General features: G+C 29.9%; 1 protein-coding gene across 1 annotated transcript in view; it reads left to right on the forward strand.

The window, feature by feature from the left end:
* Positions 1 to 20357, forward strand: part of Nfs1 (Nfs1 cysteine desulfurase) — a 55729-nt gene that overhangs the window by 14215 nt on the left and 21157 nt on the right. Inside the window, exons 4-5 of the mRNA XM_075355507.1 lie at positions 1870 to 2007; positions 2466 to 2658. Coding sequence (XP_075211622.1) covers positions 1870 to 2007; positions 2466 to 2658 — 331 coding nt within the window. The remainder of the gene's footprint in view (positions 1 to 1869; positions 2008 to 2465; positions 2659 to 20357) is intronic.

Below are 20357 nucleotides of genomic sequence, written 5' to 3' on the forward strand. Positions count from 1 at the left end.
GGTACCGGGTTCGAATGCCGGTCAGGCATGGCATTTTTACACATACTATAAATCATTAATCTTCATCCTCTGAAGAATGCCTTACAGTGGATCCGGAGGTTATTTCTGTAAATTAATTTTTTCAATCATATCCGTATAGGCACACAAAAATAATTGGAATTGTAAAAAAAAATTATAATTTTGACTTTTTGAGACTTTAATTTCCTTTAAAATACAGTAATTTATCCATACAATTGAATGATCTTTTTGGAGGGTTTCCCACTGTTGGAAACATTTTTGGAATTCCTTAGAAGGAAGTTTACATCAGTCTGTATTTTTGATCTCTTTCATAGTAAAAAAAAATTTCATAGGTGGAAACAAGAAAAAATTGCACAGAGCATGATTGAGCAATTAGGAAGAATTAGTAACTACAGTCTTCTTGTTTTTCAATGAAAACTGTTTTCACTGTGGAAGATTGAATGGGCATGGACAGGGTTTGGTGGAGAAATCAGTTGCTACTCTTTCATATTGCTGGGAGTTTTTGTTGTACCTGTTTTATTTTTGTAAAATGTCTAGGTAGAAGTGCTGATTCACTACCTCTTCAGGAGGAACAGATTCTCTATGATACTCCTGTTCACATCAAAAAATCATCTCAATGTTGTGTTCACATTTAATCAGACTTGCTGCGTGTGTTTTTTGTCTGTATGAATTCTATGATTTTCACTAGCTTGATGTGTTTTTTTTTGGCTCAACCACAGCACAAACTGTCATCACCTGTCGCAACTTTAATAAGAAAGTTTGGATTATTTTAAAATTGATCCTTGAAATCATAGCACACTTCAACACAACTAGTTTATTAATTTTCTGTAAGCAACCAAATCACAAATTTTACGATTCATGTTTAAATCTTCTATTAAAATTTGTTCGAATTTGAGCTATACACCATTACAAATTAATTATAGTTAGTCAATTTAGAAATCTCTTCAGTAGTCTGATTACAGTCTATGTGAAATACATTGGAATTTTTTTTAAGGTTTGTGTCATGTCTAATTCTGGAAAGTCAGCTAGATCTTGGTTAATCTTACATAACATTTTTTCTTGTTTGCAACATTAAAACCATTCAAAGACCTATGATTTACGTAAAGCTTTCTCTTTAAAAGATTTTGAATCGTCACTGTTGTTTCAGCAGTTGCTTTCCCTAAGAGGAAACAATATTTAACTCTGCCTTTTTTTGATTACCCATCACAAAAACTGCAGAACATGTTTAACAAGCATCAAGAAAAACCACACAGAATGCCTTACCAACAGTACATATTTTACTGCCTCATATACATATTATTGCCTTATAAATGCTTCTGTACTGTTACATATTATTTGACTAATACAAAATAATGTAAGCTTGCTACTCCTATGGCAAACTTCAAAACTATGTAAGTTGTGTACCAGGTACAGATTCCAGTTTATGGTACCTCGTCATCATAAAACAATGCCTTTTCTAGCTCTGTATGATATTTCAAACCTGTGACTTTTCAGCCTAAGTATGGTTTTGAAATATTTTTGGTTATCCCTGCTATAAGGAGTATATAGGGGTTATCCCTGTTCCGCTCTGCAAAAATTGCAGAGCGGAACAGGGATAACCAAAATAATAACAATAATAGGTCTACACCCCATGAGTACTCCAACTCAGCTAATTTATCATACCTTAAAAAAAAAGTTTCTTTTTATTACCAATAGCTATTATACTGAAGCAATTCATGATCAATAAAGATAAAAGGTAAAACATTTTAATTTTTGATTTATCCTTTACTGTATGTAATACCATTTTTTTCGTATTTTTATTTTGAACATTTCAGATAAGGTCATATCTATTTATTTATTTTTTGTTTCAAGCAAGTAGCTGATCTTATAGGTGGTCATCCAAAGGAAATTGTGTTTACATCAGGTGCTACTGAATCTAATAACATTGCTGTAAAAGGTGTTGCTCGTTTTTACGCTAGCAGAAAGAAACATGTTGTTACTACTCAGACGGTAAGTAGTAATATTTATAAAAATTATAGTAATGATTTTAAGTAATTTATTATTGTTTAATTTTTAAAAAAACTCTTATAAAAAAATTAAGTTGCTTTAAAATTAAGAATAACAAATATTGGTTGTATTGCTTGTAAGATAGTATTGGAGTGAAGTATTGAAATGGAACTTGATATGATGTCCATTCATTAAAAAAAAAAAAAAAAAAAAATACCTAACCTGTGCTACACTCTAGCACTGTTATTTAACTTTGTTATTTGTTTAAATGTTGTATGCAAATTATCATTGTTGTTTGGCTGCCTGGTAATTATGTTGGATAAGACTTATTACAGTCAGACTTATTAAAGTTGGCTTACAGTTTGTGGTAGATTGTTGGACCTTAACTTTGTTGGTTTCTACAGTTTGAATATCTGTACCATGTTTTATTATTTTTGAATTTATTTGCTTTTTACTCTTAGGAACACAAGTGTGTGCTGGATTCTTGCAGAGCTTTGGAAGGTGAAGGATTTAAAGTTACTTATCTTCCGGTTGGCAAAACAGGTATAGTTAGTCTGCAAGATGTTGAAAATGCTATTACACCACAAACTTCACTTGTTTCTATAATGACTGTGAACAATGAGATTGGAGTTAAACAGCCAATAAAAGAGATAGGTAAGTGAAATTAATTTATTAAACTTCTTGAGTTTGATCTGGCGATTATTACAACAAATAAAACATTTTTATAAATTTTCCAAAAATTGGCACTTTATTTTATATAAAACTATGTAGCCATTTCACATCTAATGGAACCATCTTCAGTATTAACAATCAGTATTATTGATATACGAAAAGATCTTGTAGCTTCTGTGATGATCTACATGTTACAAACTACAGTAATATGTAGATCATCACAGAAGCTACATGTTCTCCTTCTTTAATACTGTATTTCAGTATTTATGTATTTTTTTTTACTGTATTTCAGTAATACTGATTGTTACTGCTGAAATTAACGTTAATAATTATTTGTGTGTAATTAGATTTGTGGCAAAAAGTATTGGCTTTTGTCACCATATTGCCCATTACCTGTAGACTAGAAACAATTGTGCATGGTATTCAAGTCCTTAAGTTTTATTCCCATTGTCTGTGTATAGATCCTTTCCATGTTTAGTAGTAATATTTTTTGTTTGTTAAATTTAATTTTATAAAAATTGATTCTCTGTACTAATTAAAATTAGTTTTTTTTTTTTATTACTAATCCACCTGAGTACAGAATTGAATTGAAGATAACCTCTTTATGTCTAGTCAAAATGACCTAAGTATATATGTAAATGTAAAAGCATGATACTGCATAAATAATCATTTCCAAGATTCGATATTGTGTATTCTCATCATCTGCTTGTTAACAGATGCAGGTCACACAAACACATGTGCGCGCCCACGAAGATTATATATATATATATATATATATATATATATATATATAGAGTATGTATATCTCTTTTTTTTTATAACAAATAGATTATTACATAGTGTGACTTAGGAGGACATGCATGACCGAGCAAGCTTTCGTGTTTTTAGCTTCCCCTGTAATCATCTTCATAATTCTTTTATCCTAACAGACACACAAATTGCCCCATTTTACGAGCAACATTTATCCTTCCAATTCAGAACCCTTACCTACTTTTATAATACTCATGAGGGTTAAATTTAATGGAATATAATTTTGATTACCTTCCTTTCTATATCCTTTCCATTTGAGTATAATTTTGACTAACAAAATACTTCGTTAAAATATAAAAAAAAACAAAAAAAAAAAAATGTAATATTTACTCTTAGATGTTAAAAAATATAATTTAATGTTTATCAATATAACATGAATACTCATACATATGTTAAATTCAAGTTTAGGGTACCACAAATCTGAATAAATCTTTATCTGTTTCAAGATTATTACCACAAATCTATTTTTAATTTTCCCAATAACATTCAAGGGAAATTTCGTTTAGCTGCTTATGTATTATAGTTGGTAATATTTATTGGAATTTTTTTTTGTGTGCAGTCATTTGACTGGTTGGATGCAGCTCTCCAAGATTCCCTATCTAGTGCTAGTAGTTTCATTTCGGTAAACCCCCTACATCCTAAATCCCTAATAATTTGTTTTACATATTCCAAACCTTGCCTTCCTGCACAATTTTTTTCTTCTATCTGTCCCTCCAATATTAAAGCGACTATTCCAGGATGCGTTAGTATGTGGCCTATAAGTCTGTCTCTTCTTTTAAGTATATTTTCCCAAATGCTTCTTTCTTCATCGATTTGCCGGAACACCTCTTTATTTGTCACTTTATTCACCCATCTGATTTTTATCATTGTCGTGTAGCAACACATTTTAAAAGCTTCTAATCTTTTCATCTCAGGTACTCCGATCGTCCAAATTTCACTTCCATATAAAGTTACTCTCCAAACATATTGTTATATGTTAAAACATAGTTTTAACTGTAAAGTAGTTAAAATTTTTATAACATCAATCTATTTCTTCATTTTTTTTTTTGGTGGGTGTTCCGTTCCTAGTTTGAGCCAGCTAGTGCTGCTCTCTAGTTTCTATTAGTGCTGGCCTGCGAGCCAGTTCATACGATTCATTCGAGTTAAGAATCCCGTCTGACGTGTTCATGTATTTCTTCGTATAATGTGACTTATGTGGTTTAGTTATCTAGTATGTTATTTAGAATCTTTTACAAATTAAATTCAACTATCCTAGAAGAATATTGTTTCATTCGTTCATCCAAATTAATACAGTCCATCCTACCTCTAACATCTTAACATTGCGTCTTTTATAACATTTAAAAAGTACACATTCACATTTAAAAAGGGGTAGAGTAAACCTATTGGAAATTTAGAACCCTATTGATTTTTAAGCGAATCACTTCACAGGGACCAGAAATAAACCAAGAAACGTGTTTTTCGGTGCATTTTCCATTTTTTCATTCTACTGGGTGCAATTTGTTTCTTTTATTTTTTTAATAATATATTATTTTAAAGCATAAGATTGGTTTAATGCTTAAGTTCATTGGTGAAGCATACGAGACACTTTTATTTATACTGTCATAAGTAATATTTAAATAAACGATAATATATATTAAATAACACAAACATTTTTTTCCGGATTTCCAAAGAATTTGTAGAAATTGCTACTGCGTCCGACCAAATTTTCTAATGGCATGTCGGGGGGAAAGAGGACCATCTTTTCTTTACGTTTTCGAGTCTCTCCTGAACACGATTCTGCTATATTTATTGCATATTTATGTATGCATGTATTTATAAAATTATTACGTCTGCTCTATTGGACGCAAATCTTAACCGATTTTGACCAAAATTGGTAGAATAGTGTAAATCTAATGGAAATAGAGCCCTGCTGATTTTCAAGCCAATCGGCTCACAGATCCGAAGTTAGAGGCAAAAAACTGGGTTTTTGGATACGCTTTAAAGGGTAACTAAAATTGGAAATCTGCCCTTCTGACGCACTTACTGCGACAGAGTTTTTTTTCTAATGTGACTAATTTTTAATTCCTTGTACGAAGTAAAGGAAGTATTGTAATCCTGAAAAATTTCGGTTTTCAGATTTCAACGGAAATATTCATTTGATAACCCCCGAATAGTTTCAGCGTGACGTCTGTACGTCCGTTTGTATGTATATACGTATCTCGCATAACTCAAAAAAGATTAGCCCTAGGATGTTGAAATTTTGGATTTAGGACTGTTGTAACATCTAGTTGTGCACCTTTCCTTTTGATTCTAATCAACTGAACGAAAAGGTCCAAAAAAGCCCAAAATCCAAAAAGAATTGGTTTTTGGGCTTTTTTTTAAGAGACGTAAATAAAATTTTATTTAATTAATAACTTATTAATTATTATTTAAGGTAAAAAGTTTTATACAGTCAAGAAGTTAATAATTATTAATAAATGAGTATAATTAAATTAAAAAAAAAAAAGTTAAAAAAAAGGAAATGACGTCTGATTCGAACCGATGTGTTTTACCCTTATAAGATCTAAATATTTAATTAATTAAAATTTAATTTGGCTATAACATTGGAACCAATGAAAATCAGTACCACTTACGATATATCGTTGAAAGCTCTCAATAAGGGCTTATTGTAGTTAAGAGAAATTCTAAAATCCACATTTGTATGATTTTGGGCTTTTTTGCACACTTTTGGTTCAGTCGATTGCAATCAAAAGAGGTAGTGCACAACTAGATGTTACCACAGTCTCAAATTAAAAATTTCATCATCCTATGGTTAATCGTTTTTGAGTTATACGACATACATACGAATAGACGTCACGTCGAAACTAGTCAAAATGGATATTTCCGTTGAAATCTGAAAACCGAAACCTTTCGCGATCACAATATTTCTTTTACTTCGCACAAGGATGTAATTATTTAAAAAAATGTTTACAATAATTAATAATTCAATAATAACAATAAAATTTAAAAAAAATATGAAAAGAAATCAGAAATTATTAGTGAAGTAAAATTTTATGTACCTTTCATTAAAAAAAAAAGTGTATATATAATTTAATAGGCGTGAAAGGAAATCATGTGGTGTCCACATCATATTTTTAATAGAAAAAAAAATTATAAATTTTATTCAAGATATCTGAATAAAGTGTGTTAATATTTCGTATACTTTTTATTTTAGATTTTTTTTTTTATAATTGAGTATGTGTAAAATATTCTATATCCTTTTAAATAAAAAAGTAAGATTGGAAGAAAAGTTTTCCATTACACGAATTATAAAGGAGTAGTTGGTAGATAAGCAATAAGTATTGGTGTTGTTTGTTTTTTTTTTTTTTTTATTTAATTTTTATGGGCATCGACTGCTAAGGTCATTAGCCCTCGTCACAATCTTTAAAAGAAACTACTATCACCATCTGGATCGTCGTATGTAAGGGTGTAAAGGGCCCTTACATTTTATTTAAAAGCACAAACTACACAAAACATTTAAGACATAAAGACAAGGACAATCACAAACACTTATGGGGTGTAAAGGGCCCCAATATTAAAATTTGAGATAGGTTCCCAAAAGACCATTAAATTAAAATAAATTGTTTATATACGTAATCCTTTACGTACGTAACAAATATTCGTTATAACACTAGCAGTAGAATAGAATCCATCAAGGAAAGTAGTTTTCTTAGAAATTTTATACCCTCCTATGCATAATGCCGGGGTTTTTTTGGGTTTTTTCTAAACGAAAGAATTAAAATGCGCTGTAAATAATAATAATAGCAATGATAAAAATAATAATAATAATAGATGAGAATGGAAAAAAGAAAAATGAAAAATAGTTGTGATAATATTTTAAATTCATACTTATTAATGTAAAAATAAATTTATCTGACAGTTTTTGCATGGTGTGATGTAATTATTCCAATTATAAAATGTATTATTAGATATTGCATAAATATGCATGCAAGTGTATAATGTTAGAAACCTTTTTTTATATTTAACAAACGGGATTGGGAATTAATAAACACGTTTTTAATATAACAAATTTAAATATAAAACACAACCACACCCTTCTAAACTGCTCTGGTATATATGTTTGAATACAGCTACGGATGAATGTACGAGATATACTGTATTTTAAAAATTGGAAAACGTTTCATACTACAAAATTGCGTGTTATTAGACAGTAAAAAAAGAAAATTTATTTGTTTATAGGTACAAAAATACTGTTTTACAGAAAGTTTTAAAATCTTATTCTCAATACTGAATTGAAATATAATTTTTTAAACAGTAAACTTTTACGAAAATATTACAAATTTTAAATGAATCGTTTTTCCCATAATTACTCGTATTTTTGAGATCAAATAAATTTGCAAAAGTTAAAAAATTTCGCAAGAAATTAAACTAGGGAAAATTTCATATAGGGATTTTTTTTATTGTGTTTTACTTCATAATGCGATCAGTAACGTATTTGAAACTGTACGTGTGAATGAAAACATGGTGAAACGTGTTGGCGTACGGAATATACTAGAAATGTCATATTTTGTTATGAGAGATTGTTTTCAACCCGATTGCTGTACTTCATAATATTGTTGCTGAATAAGGAAGACAGTGATGTCCAATAGCTGTTTGTTTTTATCATTCAAGTTCAGCTATATTTTATAAATTTTTAAATTAAAATATATTTATAAAATAAAATCAATCTTTATTCTGATCGGTAGATACATTATATAGATCGTGTCAACGTAAGATAAATTATAAGTTAAAAACAAATTATAAGATACATATAGATATTTTTAAAGCCGATATTAATTATTTAAATACAAATGCGTAAATAATATTCAGGTAAATGTATTGAATGTAAAAATTAATTCACGATTCAGAAGTTGCTACTGAGAGTTACTTTAAGCACATATTTACGTACACGTTGATCTTTTACAAACGAATTAATTTGATCGTTCCATGAGAACTTGTTACCTAATAAAACATCCTGAGATTTCGCTTTGCGGGCAAAACTAATATCTTACAAAATATAACGATAAATAAATTAACGGTAGAAAATGCAATTAAAAATATTAATGAATATAAACGGTTGAAAAACATTTCATTATTTTATACGTGCCAAACTACTACTGGTAGAAGGATTAGGATTAACACTAAGGTTTTTGTAATGGCTAAATAGAGAGCTTTTGCAAGAAAGATAGTATAAATTATGTGTAAATTTTATTGTCATAAATAAATATTTTACTATCTTTTATAAAAAATATATTTGCTTCACAACTTTTAATGTGATATTTATGACGTATGAAGCGGGTGGAAAAAAATGTAGTGATGAAATAAAAGTAAGGTGTACAAATGTTTTACATAGTAGAAAAAATAGTCATAGTTTAGTTTTAATAAAAATCGAAGGCTAGAACACTAAAATATATGTCTATGGTAATTTAAAGTATACATGTTCTAATCCAGAGGTTACAGGTCCAAATCTGGCTTAGTCAGATAAAATTTCAAACCAAAAGTGGATCCCATCCTTAACAACTAATACAACTAAGATAAGTAGATAACTAAACTAATCACACAAATATGGGATGGTCAATTGTTTAATATGTTAGTATCGATTTTTAAACAGAACTGGTATAAAATGTTTTTATTACCAAAAGCTGTGAGTACTATATAACCCTTTGTTACAGATAATTTTTCGTTAATTATAGTAACGGATCTATTGATAAAACATATCTTTTTTGTTATATTTTTTCCATATCTTGATAGATAGAAACACCTTTCTTAAATTTAGAACATGAGTATTGTTACTGTAGAACCCTATGATATATATTTTTAATTCACTTTTCAAGGCAGTTTATTTTCCCATCCAATGATTTTTGAATAAATATTTTTTTTTTAAATATACCTCAATTAGTGTTTACCTACTTCCCATGATTATAGAGTTCTTTAATCTATTTTAATTTTTTCAAATAATTTTATTCCCAAACTGGCTTTTAAGAATTAAGATAAATTGTTTATCACCCGCTTTATGAAAATTGGTACAAGCATTCTGAATCCACCAGATTGGTCTATTGGTGAACGTGTCTTCCCAAATCAGATGATTTGGAAGTCAAGAGTTCCAGCATTCAAATCCTAGTAAAGTCAGTTAGTTATTTTTATATGGATTTGAATACTAGATTGTGGATACCGGTGTTCTTTGGTGGTTGGTTGGGTTTCAATTAACCACACATCTCAGGAGTGGTCGAAATGAGACTGTACAAGACTACACTTCATTTACACTCATACATATCATCCTCATTCATCCTTTGAAGCAATACCTGAATGGCAATTTCTGGAGGCTAAACAGGAAAAAGAAAGGAAAGGTACACGCTTTCTGGAATTACAGAGCACAATAAGTATTACTACCGATACTAGAGCATTACTAACCGAATACATTTTTCTCCCTTGGTACATTGGAGGGAAAAACAACACATTTTTATACAGTATTTTTTGAATAATTCTAAATATTATTTGTATTTATATTTCATTTGTTCGTATGAAGAAAACTAAATGTTTTACAGTCATAAAGAAATATATGGACTGATTAATTCTCCACTGCAAAATATTCTATGTGATAAATGGAAATTACACTCACAAATAATTCTGTTTTCAAAAATAAAATCGTGGAGTATTTTTTAATCCATATCGTTTACTGAAATATATAAATTTTAATAATAAATTAATTTTTTTTGTCAAAAATATTTTTGAGACATCTTCAGCGACTGAAACAACTTTTATCTGTTCTGTCTTCAGAAGATGTTTATTGTTGATGGATTCTAATTTAGTATAAAATTAAATATTAATTTCTAATTGTTCTACAAAGAGACTTAAAAAAACCAGAAGCATATCTTATCAGATTAGAAAAAAATATAGTCGCATTCATTACCTTCAACCGGTTTGAAACAGATCCTACTCACAAAAATGACTACTGACTGTTGCAAAGTCGATAATAAAGTTACTGCTTTTTTAGAACGAAATCCTTATTATCTATTAATAAGAGAACTAATATTCTGATGTAATAGTAACTAGTAAAAAAGTTAAAAAAATGTATATACTGCATTTTGAGCGATTCATTTACAAAAGCACTTTGGGACATGCAAATAGAAAAAACCATTATTGTTGTTTTAGTCTACAAAAGTTTTTGAATTTGAATCTTACTTTAGATAATACTCACTAATACTTACCAAATTAACTGTAGATAAGTTTACTAGTCTGAGTTGTTTGTACTACCCGAATGTTTGAAGTTTGTGCATAGTTTGATTAGCGCTCGAAGAATTACTTTTTTGTTTGGAGTATTAAAAGTATATAATATATTATCGCATAAAAAAAGAAATTAACAAATAAATCTAATCCGATTCAAAAATATATTCTTCACAGAATATTTTTTTATATACTAATAAGCAAACTTTGAAAAAATTTAAGCAGTTGGCACCCAGAAAGAAAATATTTTCATCCGTTAGGCTTTGCTAGTTTATTTATTCAGAACTGTGTATCACAATTATAAAATATTAAACGATTTTTTCTCAGACCTTCAATAATTTCTAATCTGTAAATACATTTGGTAAAACTAAATTAGTAATTGCTGAAACGACTACATGTGATAGGTGATAAGCTGAAAAACAATGTAATTACGTTGATAAGATCCAATAAATAAGATATTGCACAAAACATTACAAATGATTTGGAGCACTACAATTAAAAAGGCATTTGGCTAATCAGCACCAAGATGGAATTAATAAAAATTCGGAAAATTTTGGAAAACATCTTGTCAAAAAGAAAAATTGGATGTAAATCATGTAATAGAAACAGAAAATGTTTCATAACATAAATATGAATTGCAACATGTAGATTGAAAAAACACTAAATCTTGTAAATTCAATACATTTACAATTTTTTCCCCTTGTAAGATCCAAATACTTCATTAATTAGAAACTCGAACCAATGAAAATAAGTACCACATATGATATCGTTGAAAAACTCTCAATGAGGGCTTATTACTGCAGTTAAGAAAAAGTCCAAAATTCAATTTTTTTTGATTTTGGGATTTTTTGGACACTTTTGGTACCAGTCGATTGCAACAAAAAGGAAGTAAAATTATTATCTTCCAAGTAATATCTCAATTTTTTAAACGACTGTCCAAAAAGGAGTAATGTTTTTAGGGTGTGTATATGTATTTCATTTTTTATATTTGTAAAATCAAGTAACATTTGTAAATAAACCATTATCATAAAAGACGTTGAATAACAACTATCATCTAGCAGTTAGAATCTTAAATTTATACTCGAAAAAAAAGACATTACAATTAAATATCAAACGAAACAATTTATTTCATCATCAAGAAATTATAATAGAACAACTTAAATAGACATATTTCTTGATTTTAGTAAAAGTTTTCCACTTCTATTTAGATTATTGCAGTCCTTAAAAATCTAGTAGATAACACTATAGTATGTATAATTAGTTAACATGTTTGTATGTATAGTATGTATAATTTTATATCCAGTAATATATATCTTCGTAGCTCACGATTACAAATTTTAAGTACTCTAACGGTTCAAGATGTATATATTGAAGATGATAGGGTGAATTTTGTGTTATAAGTCACATATTCCACTATTAATTTTAAATTAAATAGAATCTTAGAAAGGTGAAACTTTAGGAGACATTTTTTTTGACTTTGTCCATATGGACAAAGGAAGTCGTCGATTCCAGTTAAGACTAATTTTGAAAAGCACATTTTGCATAACACTTATCAATTTTTTTTTGGTGTTCTTTGTAGAGGCTTTCACGATGCATTTATCTTCCTTTAATTCAACTGAATTATCAAATACCACTATGGTCATGTCGTTACTCAGGGCTGATGAAACAGGTATATCAGAATATGATTCTTCGTTGTTATCTGTTGTTTTCGATGTCTGGACGTGAAATGCATTTTCAAATTTAGTAACTACAATTTCATTTAACTGTTTATCATCATTAAGAGCTTCATCTTTGCATACCAGAAGATCACACCTTTTTAAGTTTCTTATATAAGCTTCTTTGTGTTCTTCATAAATAGTTTTATAATCTTGTTTTATATTTTCTAATTGTTTTTTTAATTCGCATTCGTACTGTCTATCCATGTAATCTTGTTTTGCAAAAGCTATCTCCATTTCCTGCTTAAAATTAGCTATCTTTTTTTCATAATCTATCTTCGTTTTGTTATTTGCTCTAATAGAATCTAAATGTTGTACCTGTAGATCACGTTTCAGATTTTCATTTTCTCTTCTGAGAAATGCATTAGTGTATTCTTGTTTTTTGTATAATTCGTTGAAATGTTCTAGCTTAGCCTTTACTTCATCATAATCTTCACTTAATTTTTCCATTCTTTTATTATTTTTTTTCATGACCTCCTCCTGTAGCACGTACTTTTCGTTTGCTTCACATAATTTAGTTGTTAGTAATTTTATGTCTTCTTGGAATCGACGATTTTTTTCATTTAAATCTTTTATAATATTGGTATTCGATTCTTGAATCTGATTTAATTCAAGTTTTTCAGTTTTCAACCTCTTTATAATGGTGTCTCTGATATATATCTCTTGAATTATATTATACGTCTCCCCGTTAATTTCTATGATTCCTTTAAATATTTCATTTGATTCACTTTTATTATTTTGCGACATTTTTCTTTAAACCGCTAGAAAAATTCTTCTTATAGCTAATGAGTACAAAAAATATAATGAATTAGGTAAAGTAAACAATTCAAATATAAAATAATTCTGTTGCACGGCAAGAAACTTTTAGAATAATAATAAAGTAGATAGAATAATTCATTGTTAACTTCCGTTGGATGCATTATATTAAGAATTCTTTTTTACCTTTAATTACGTGATGTTTTTATTAGTACTGCGTGGTTAGTTGATTGATGCGATGTCATCTACTGAGGCGGTTAATGCTGACCTTTAGAACGTGTGCTTTTGGAATCGTAGTGAGTGGCTGACCTATTTGAAAATGCCTAGTTTAAGGAGACACGTCTGAAGAATCAGAAGAAAGGTAAGTTAACGGACAGGAGTTTAAACAACTTTCTGTTCTACATAAAATCGTGAATGTCAGTGACGCCTTACTAATTGTTCTTACAAGAGATGCTTTACAGATTTTACTCCGGCTTCCCATAGTCCTCTGAAACGAGATCTGAGAGGAATGAATTTCTAGGTAATATTGTCTTCAGCGAGGGTATCAAGTATTGTTTCAAGATGAGCTATTGATGATAAAAGTTGGTTTAATTCGTTTGAGGTTCGAACGAAATTCTTTGCGTTGTCGCTGAACATTTTAGAGCATTTTCCTCTCCGTGAAATAATGCTTGTGGTTTCAAATGTAACTGTTTAATGTGCTCATTTTGAGTTGTAATGGCTGAATAGATTACAACTGAACATTAAGAAGACGAAACATATGGTAATAGTTGACATTGAATCCATGATGATAGTCTTTTACTGATGCTACTAGTATGATAATTGGGACCAATCCCAATGTAATATATTGTTAATAGGACCAGTATAATGCACCAAGGTAACGGAACCCTTCCAATCAAAAAGAAAGAATGAGAAATTAATAATGAAAAGAATCCAGAAGGAACTAAAAGGAATCCTAAAGGAATCTAAAAGGATCCTAAAAGGGAAGCAGGTGTTGTCTGACGAGAAGGATTATCGGAACAGAATAAGAATTTATGGGAAAACGTAAAGGCGCGGACGATAAAGTTACTTCGCTTCAACAATTAAGGGATGAGGCGGGTACTGATTCTGTAGGCCAGGGTATATAAATACTTCCAGGACCCGCGGGAACGGGCAGTTGTTAAGCGAGAAATTCTGCCAGGCCATGTTTGGCATAGTCGCGATAACAGTGAGTAGTTCTGTTTGTAGTTCTCCGAGGCCGTGTTCAACGCGGTTGCGGTGACGGTGGTATCAGTAAGCGCGTTTTAACAACGAGTGAGGAATACGTCACAAGCATTCCAGTGTGGGCAGCGATTGAATGCGGGATTTGGTGACTTATTAGTAAACTCACATTATATTCATTCATAAATTGTGTAGGGTAGTTTCATTGTAAGCAGTAAAAGTAATAATAATTGCAGAGAATTGAATTGTATGAACTTTAAACTTTTCTAAGGCTATCTTGTTGTCAATACAATATCAGGTTTTAGCGGTCATTATAACGTTTTTAGTAGATTATATTGTAATCTGGTTTTTATAATTTAACTATCTTTAAACAAATCTTATCCTTATTTGAATTACTATTTTGTACGTCCTTTATTCATTATTATTATTATTTATTTTATTTTCTGTTTTTGGAGTAATAAATTGCAGTAATGAGAAATTTTTACTTTGTTAATCTCTCAATATCATGGTCGAGCTGCGAACACGCGACAACATAAATCCGAAATTTTGTGCCGGTTCTGTCCGCTTGCAACAACTTCACACGAAACCAACCGATCGTTTGCTTTCAAATTTTCAGGATACATTCTTGTTATCCTAGGGAAGCCATAGATTGAGGTCGTAGCCCGCTTGCGGGTGATGTTCTGAATTTTTTCTTCTTGGACGACCTAATACAGATTTTAATTTCATTTTTCGATGTAAAAAATAATGGAGTATGCGTTTTATAGTATATCCGATTTTCAGCTCTCTACCATGACTCCTTCCCGAAATATAGATATTCTAATGTAATATAAAGAGGAACTAAGAGTTCATCTATAGTAGAAGCGTATCAAAACTTCTATATCAAGAACGAAGGAAACGTTGGAGAAAAGATAGCGATTTAGGCTTTAATTGTTATTTATCAGTATTATTCTCCTAACAACTATGAGAATAACGAACGTAGCAGAGGTCGAGGAGGCGGAGCCCCCAGGCTAGACTATTATCTACTTATTAGTAAACAAACCAAATTAACTTTTTTGCAAATGCAACCAGAATTTCAGTTTCAGTTTTAAATTAGTCTCATCAGAAGCATCAGAGAATTAAGGCTTTTTGAAATGAGGTTTACCGACAATTTTTTGAAGTTTAGTCACAAAAAGTAAGGATCGCGATGAGGGTGTATTTAGTAGCGGAAAATTAGTTAAGATTATTACAAGGAACAAAGTTGGAAAACTTTGAAGATATGATAAAATATCCATTGACATTCAATGTCTAGTACTTTAAGGAAAATCATTGGAAACCGACACGATTAGATTGAAGGAGAATTACACGATTGAAATATTTTTCCACGGTAAAGTAACTGTTTATTTCAGTTCGCTATAATCAAAGGTATAATTGTCAGATGGTTGCCGTTGTTCGTTAACGAACTTAAAAAAAAAGAAGTTCGATACTTTTACTTGCTACACAATTCTGGAATGGATGAGTGTTTTAAATTAAGTAAGCTCGAGTCTAGCCTGACGTAATTGTTAGTGACCTGAGGATTGTTTCAGCATATATCGGACTAAGTTGGTCAATACAAAACGGGTGATTAGTAATGTCGTTTTATCATCCTCGGTAAAGAAATTCAGAGTTCACATATTACGGGAAGGTAGGATTATTGTCCAGTACCTGGAGAGAGGGAATTTGCTGAGGGTGATTGTTTCATTTTGTAAGAAAAAGGCCTACTCCCGCGTGGATAGATCGCGCTTTATTTTTATCCACCCTTTTCCCTCACCCACGCTACTTTTAAATTTTTACTAGATTTTCATACGATCCAACGACTCTCTCTGTATTATGAATTCTGAGAACATATTTGAAATACAAAATCATTATTATTTGGGTGGTAAAGCCGAGAATTATTTTATCATAAACCCAGATGGTTTGTAAAATGTTAAAAAAAGATTACTTAAGTTCAAAAAGTTCTTAAAACGAATTATTATTTTTATACATATTTTGAAGTCCCTTTTGTTTAAAAACTACCATAATCACGGTTAAGAAATTTTATATATATGCATTTATAAATGCATTATCCCGTTTTTCTTTATACATTAGAAACATTTTAAACTGCAATGAAGGTTAGTATTGTAGATTCTGTTTTGGATATCTGAATAATTGGTCATTGTGAATGTTTTTTTATTTCATAAACCAATAATGCTCTCTAAAGATTAGTTAGAACTAGAATTAAATGTAAAACATTATTTACTTATATAAATTTTTCAATAGCTTTCTTTAATTAATGTACCAAAATTTTGCAAATTACTGACGTTTAATTGACGTAACTTCGAGTTTGATGTGACTGATTAGTTAGAAAATTTATAAAAATAAAAACAAACAACGTCAACCACAGAAAAGATTTACTTCTAAATAGACTGAAATGTTATAGTAACAAACTGTACATGAAAAATATAGCTGCTACAAAACGTTAGTAATAATTCTAGTTGCATTACAACGCGATAGCGGATCAGTGGCGATTGGACGATCAATTGCTTAGTGAAATAAATTTGAACTAAATTTTTAGAACGTTCTACACTTTTCTCTTTCTTTTTCATCTTAAATGCTCACTCGGGGAGTAATTCCCTATCTAGCAATACCACATTTATGAGAGCTTGTGTTGATAGCGTCTTATAAATCATTCAAAACCATCGTCGTCTCTTAGCGTATTATATGTAGAGATGACCTTTTTATTAAAAAAATGAGTTTTAGGGATGTTAATTTGTAATTTGAAAAAAAAATAAGAGCAATATCATTGGAAATACGTTTTGAAAAAATTTAAATAAGAATTTAACACCAACCTAAAAATTCTATTTTTATAAAATTTTCTAATTTTTTTTTACAGTGTTAGGCTTGTAATTCTTATTTATTTATTTCTTCTTCTAGCGGAATAAGAAGAATATTTATTTTCTATATTTGTCAAAAGTAATAATAAATATTTATAAATTGACTTGAAATAATTTAAAAACTGTTTTTCTGTATTAAATAACGGTATCAAAATGCAAATATAGTTTTCAATTATATTCACAAAGATAATAATCATTTTAAACATTTTTAAATTAAACATTTGTCTTTTAAATTATTATTTTTCTCTGTAAAACAATCCAAAATATCTTTTAAGGGATTTTCCGGTCTTTTTCTATTTATAACTAATGTCAGAGACTAGTACTTTAGCACACGATTACTAATTCATTTCAGTAATTTATAGTTACTGAATTTCATTAGATTTAATAAATTCATTATAAGCAGACTTTTTGTATTACTACTTTTTTCTTTTAACAAAACAATTAAAACATCAACTAACACTCGTAAGGTAAAAATAATGATATTTATCCTTATAGCAATAGAAAAATAAAAATTTTAAAATCATGGCATATGCCTGGAACGTTTGCTAACATCGTAACCAGGTTTTTATGAAAAAAAACCAGTATCATGGGGATTCATTCTAAATAAATTTATAATGGATATCGTAGTAACTACAATTATATCATGGTTAAGCCCTCACTCAAATTGAAAAACACGGTGAAAGAAAAAAACCGTCACATTTTCCATTATTGTATTACAACCATCATTATTTTTCTCTAACCATTAGGAAAATTATTTACAATTTTAATAAATCATTGAAATTAATTTAACTATTTAATGTTACCGAAAGATAAAGAAAAACGTGATTTAATAGGATGATCGTGTAATCATAACTTCCCTGTATTAATAATCTACATAAAAAAAAACTATTTTTATTTTCCTGAGATATGATCTGCGATCTTTGTAACGGAACGGAACGCAAGGATATCGGGGGATACATATTCCCAACTAAACACAGAACCTGGACAACAGCCCCTTGCTGCTGGGTCTTTCTTAATATGGAGCGGGCATTTGTTTGTTTAATGTCGGTTATATAGTGGTTTTTTTTAAAGAAGGATATGGGGATTTCGTTCCGATCCTTACACATCAATTGCGATCTTGGATATTTTGCAGTAGACGCCGCCATTTCTGAACAGTTTAAAATATAAGTTGAAACTACAGTTTGAATACTTGTGTTTCTGGCAGTTTATTAATAAATAACACTGTTTTACATTTTGATTAAAATTATTAATTCAATACTAACCGATTGAAGTTTATTGTTTCGTTAAGATAACATAACCGGACTCTCTGTCAAAGGTCAAACGACAAAAACATTAGAAGATTGTGTATATCGTGCCGTACTATCAGGGACAGCAATAATGTCAGATCGCTAGAAATCATATTCCAATGTCGCTCCATTGATTAAGTTATACTCACTTCGCTGTAAACCATTTTGTAGACCCTCCTCAGGGCTCACACGGAAAAGTAGAGAGTATGTGGGCATCACACAGAAATAAGTGTGAATCTGAACAAGCAGAGACATCCTCGACTTTTTATCTTTACCTTTGGTGAAGCTACCATCGTGAGAACGATTTGTTAGTCGAAATACTGGAAGACAACCATCCACGCTGGTCAGGTGAATTAACCCGGTTGGTCTAGTGGTTAACGCGTCTTCCCAAATCATCTGATTGGAAGTCGAGAGTTACAGCGTTCAAGTCCCAGTAAAGCCAGTTATTTTTACACGGATTTGAAAGTAGATCGTGGATATGTAGATCGTGTTATATCAATTAAAATATTATTTATCAAAACATTATATTGTCATTTCCTGCACAGCCTTTTAGAAAACATTCTTTTAGAAGTTAAATACATTTATTTATTAATATAAAAATGTTTTTACCTGTAAAATTTTTTCAACAAGAACAGTGTTTTATTTCATAAAAATGTATATGGCTGTACATTTATATTCTTTATATTTCTGGTATTAAATTAATTTCTTTATTTATGAATTAGACAAATAAGATATGTGATAATAAATATTAACTGGTAGATTTTAGAGCGAGGTTGGACTGAATTTTCATAGGTGAAAAATGAAGACAATGCCTTGTTGCTTGTTGAATAATGATTTAATGAATTATTGTCTTGTATAACATATAAAATCTCGTGACATATAAAAATAAAAAATTAAGTAAAGCATTAAAGCTAATGTTCATCTGAACAAAGAATGGAGTCTGAACAAAGAGTATGACTGAGTAACACTAATTTTCCATCCAGATGAAATGAAAAATGCACCGCACTGGGCAGGATTCTAAGGTAGAATGCTAGTACCAGCTTAATTCAAATAGAGTTACTTATTAACTGATAGTAATACGCATTTATTACCCATTAAAGAGGACTCCTTTTTGTAACAACTATTTGAAGAAAAGTATGATGTTACTTTTGGGCCAAATGGTGAGAGTAGGGGGTAAAAATGGATTTTCTTTATGTTTTGTGGTATGGGGAGTACAAAAGTATTATTCACTTAAATTGTGGTTTTCGTGTATATATATGAAAGTATGTATAGGACCTATGTATAAAATTTTTTGGCTTGAAAATCTCCAAAACTAACAGATCAGTTTCATTTAAATTTAGATATGCTGTATAGTGTACCTGAAGTTGGGCATGTGAAAATTGATGAAGATTGAGTCGATGAGTTATGATCAATTTAAGGTTGAACAAATTTGAGCAGGGAAGCAGGATTCGTTATGATGTTGCAAGCTGGAATGTTAACATTTCTTTATCTGCAGTACCTATCATTAGCAATATTAAATTAGGTTAAAAAAAAAAATTAAAACCTAAGTAAATAAACAAAAATGGGTTAATGAAAAATCTTGTACAGAACTGCACAAGATTTTTTTCATTTACTCTATGATTTACATATAACCGTATTATAAAGGTGGAGCAGAGGAAACACATGTTTTTTAAACTGCTATAGTAGTAGCGGCAAGTGGGAGTATTGACCTTCAGTGACCTCTGATGGACAGCTCAGATTATGCAGTTTCAGTCGCTATGGAGTGTTGGTCCGTAGAACATCATGTG

The sequence above is a fragment of the Lycorma delicatula genome, chromosome 2 (genome assembly GCF_047948215.1).
Source record: "Lycorma delicatula isolate Av1 chromosome 2, ASM4794821v1, whole genome shotgun sequence".
Lineage (NCBI taxonomy): Eukaryota > Metazoa > Arthropoda > Insecta > Hemiptera > Fulgoridae > Lycorma > Lycorma delicatula.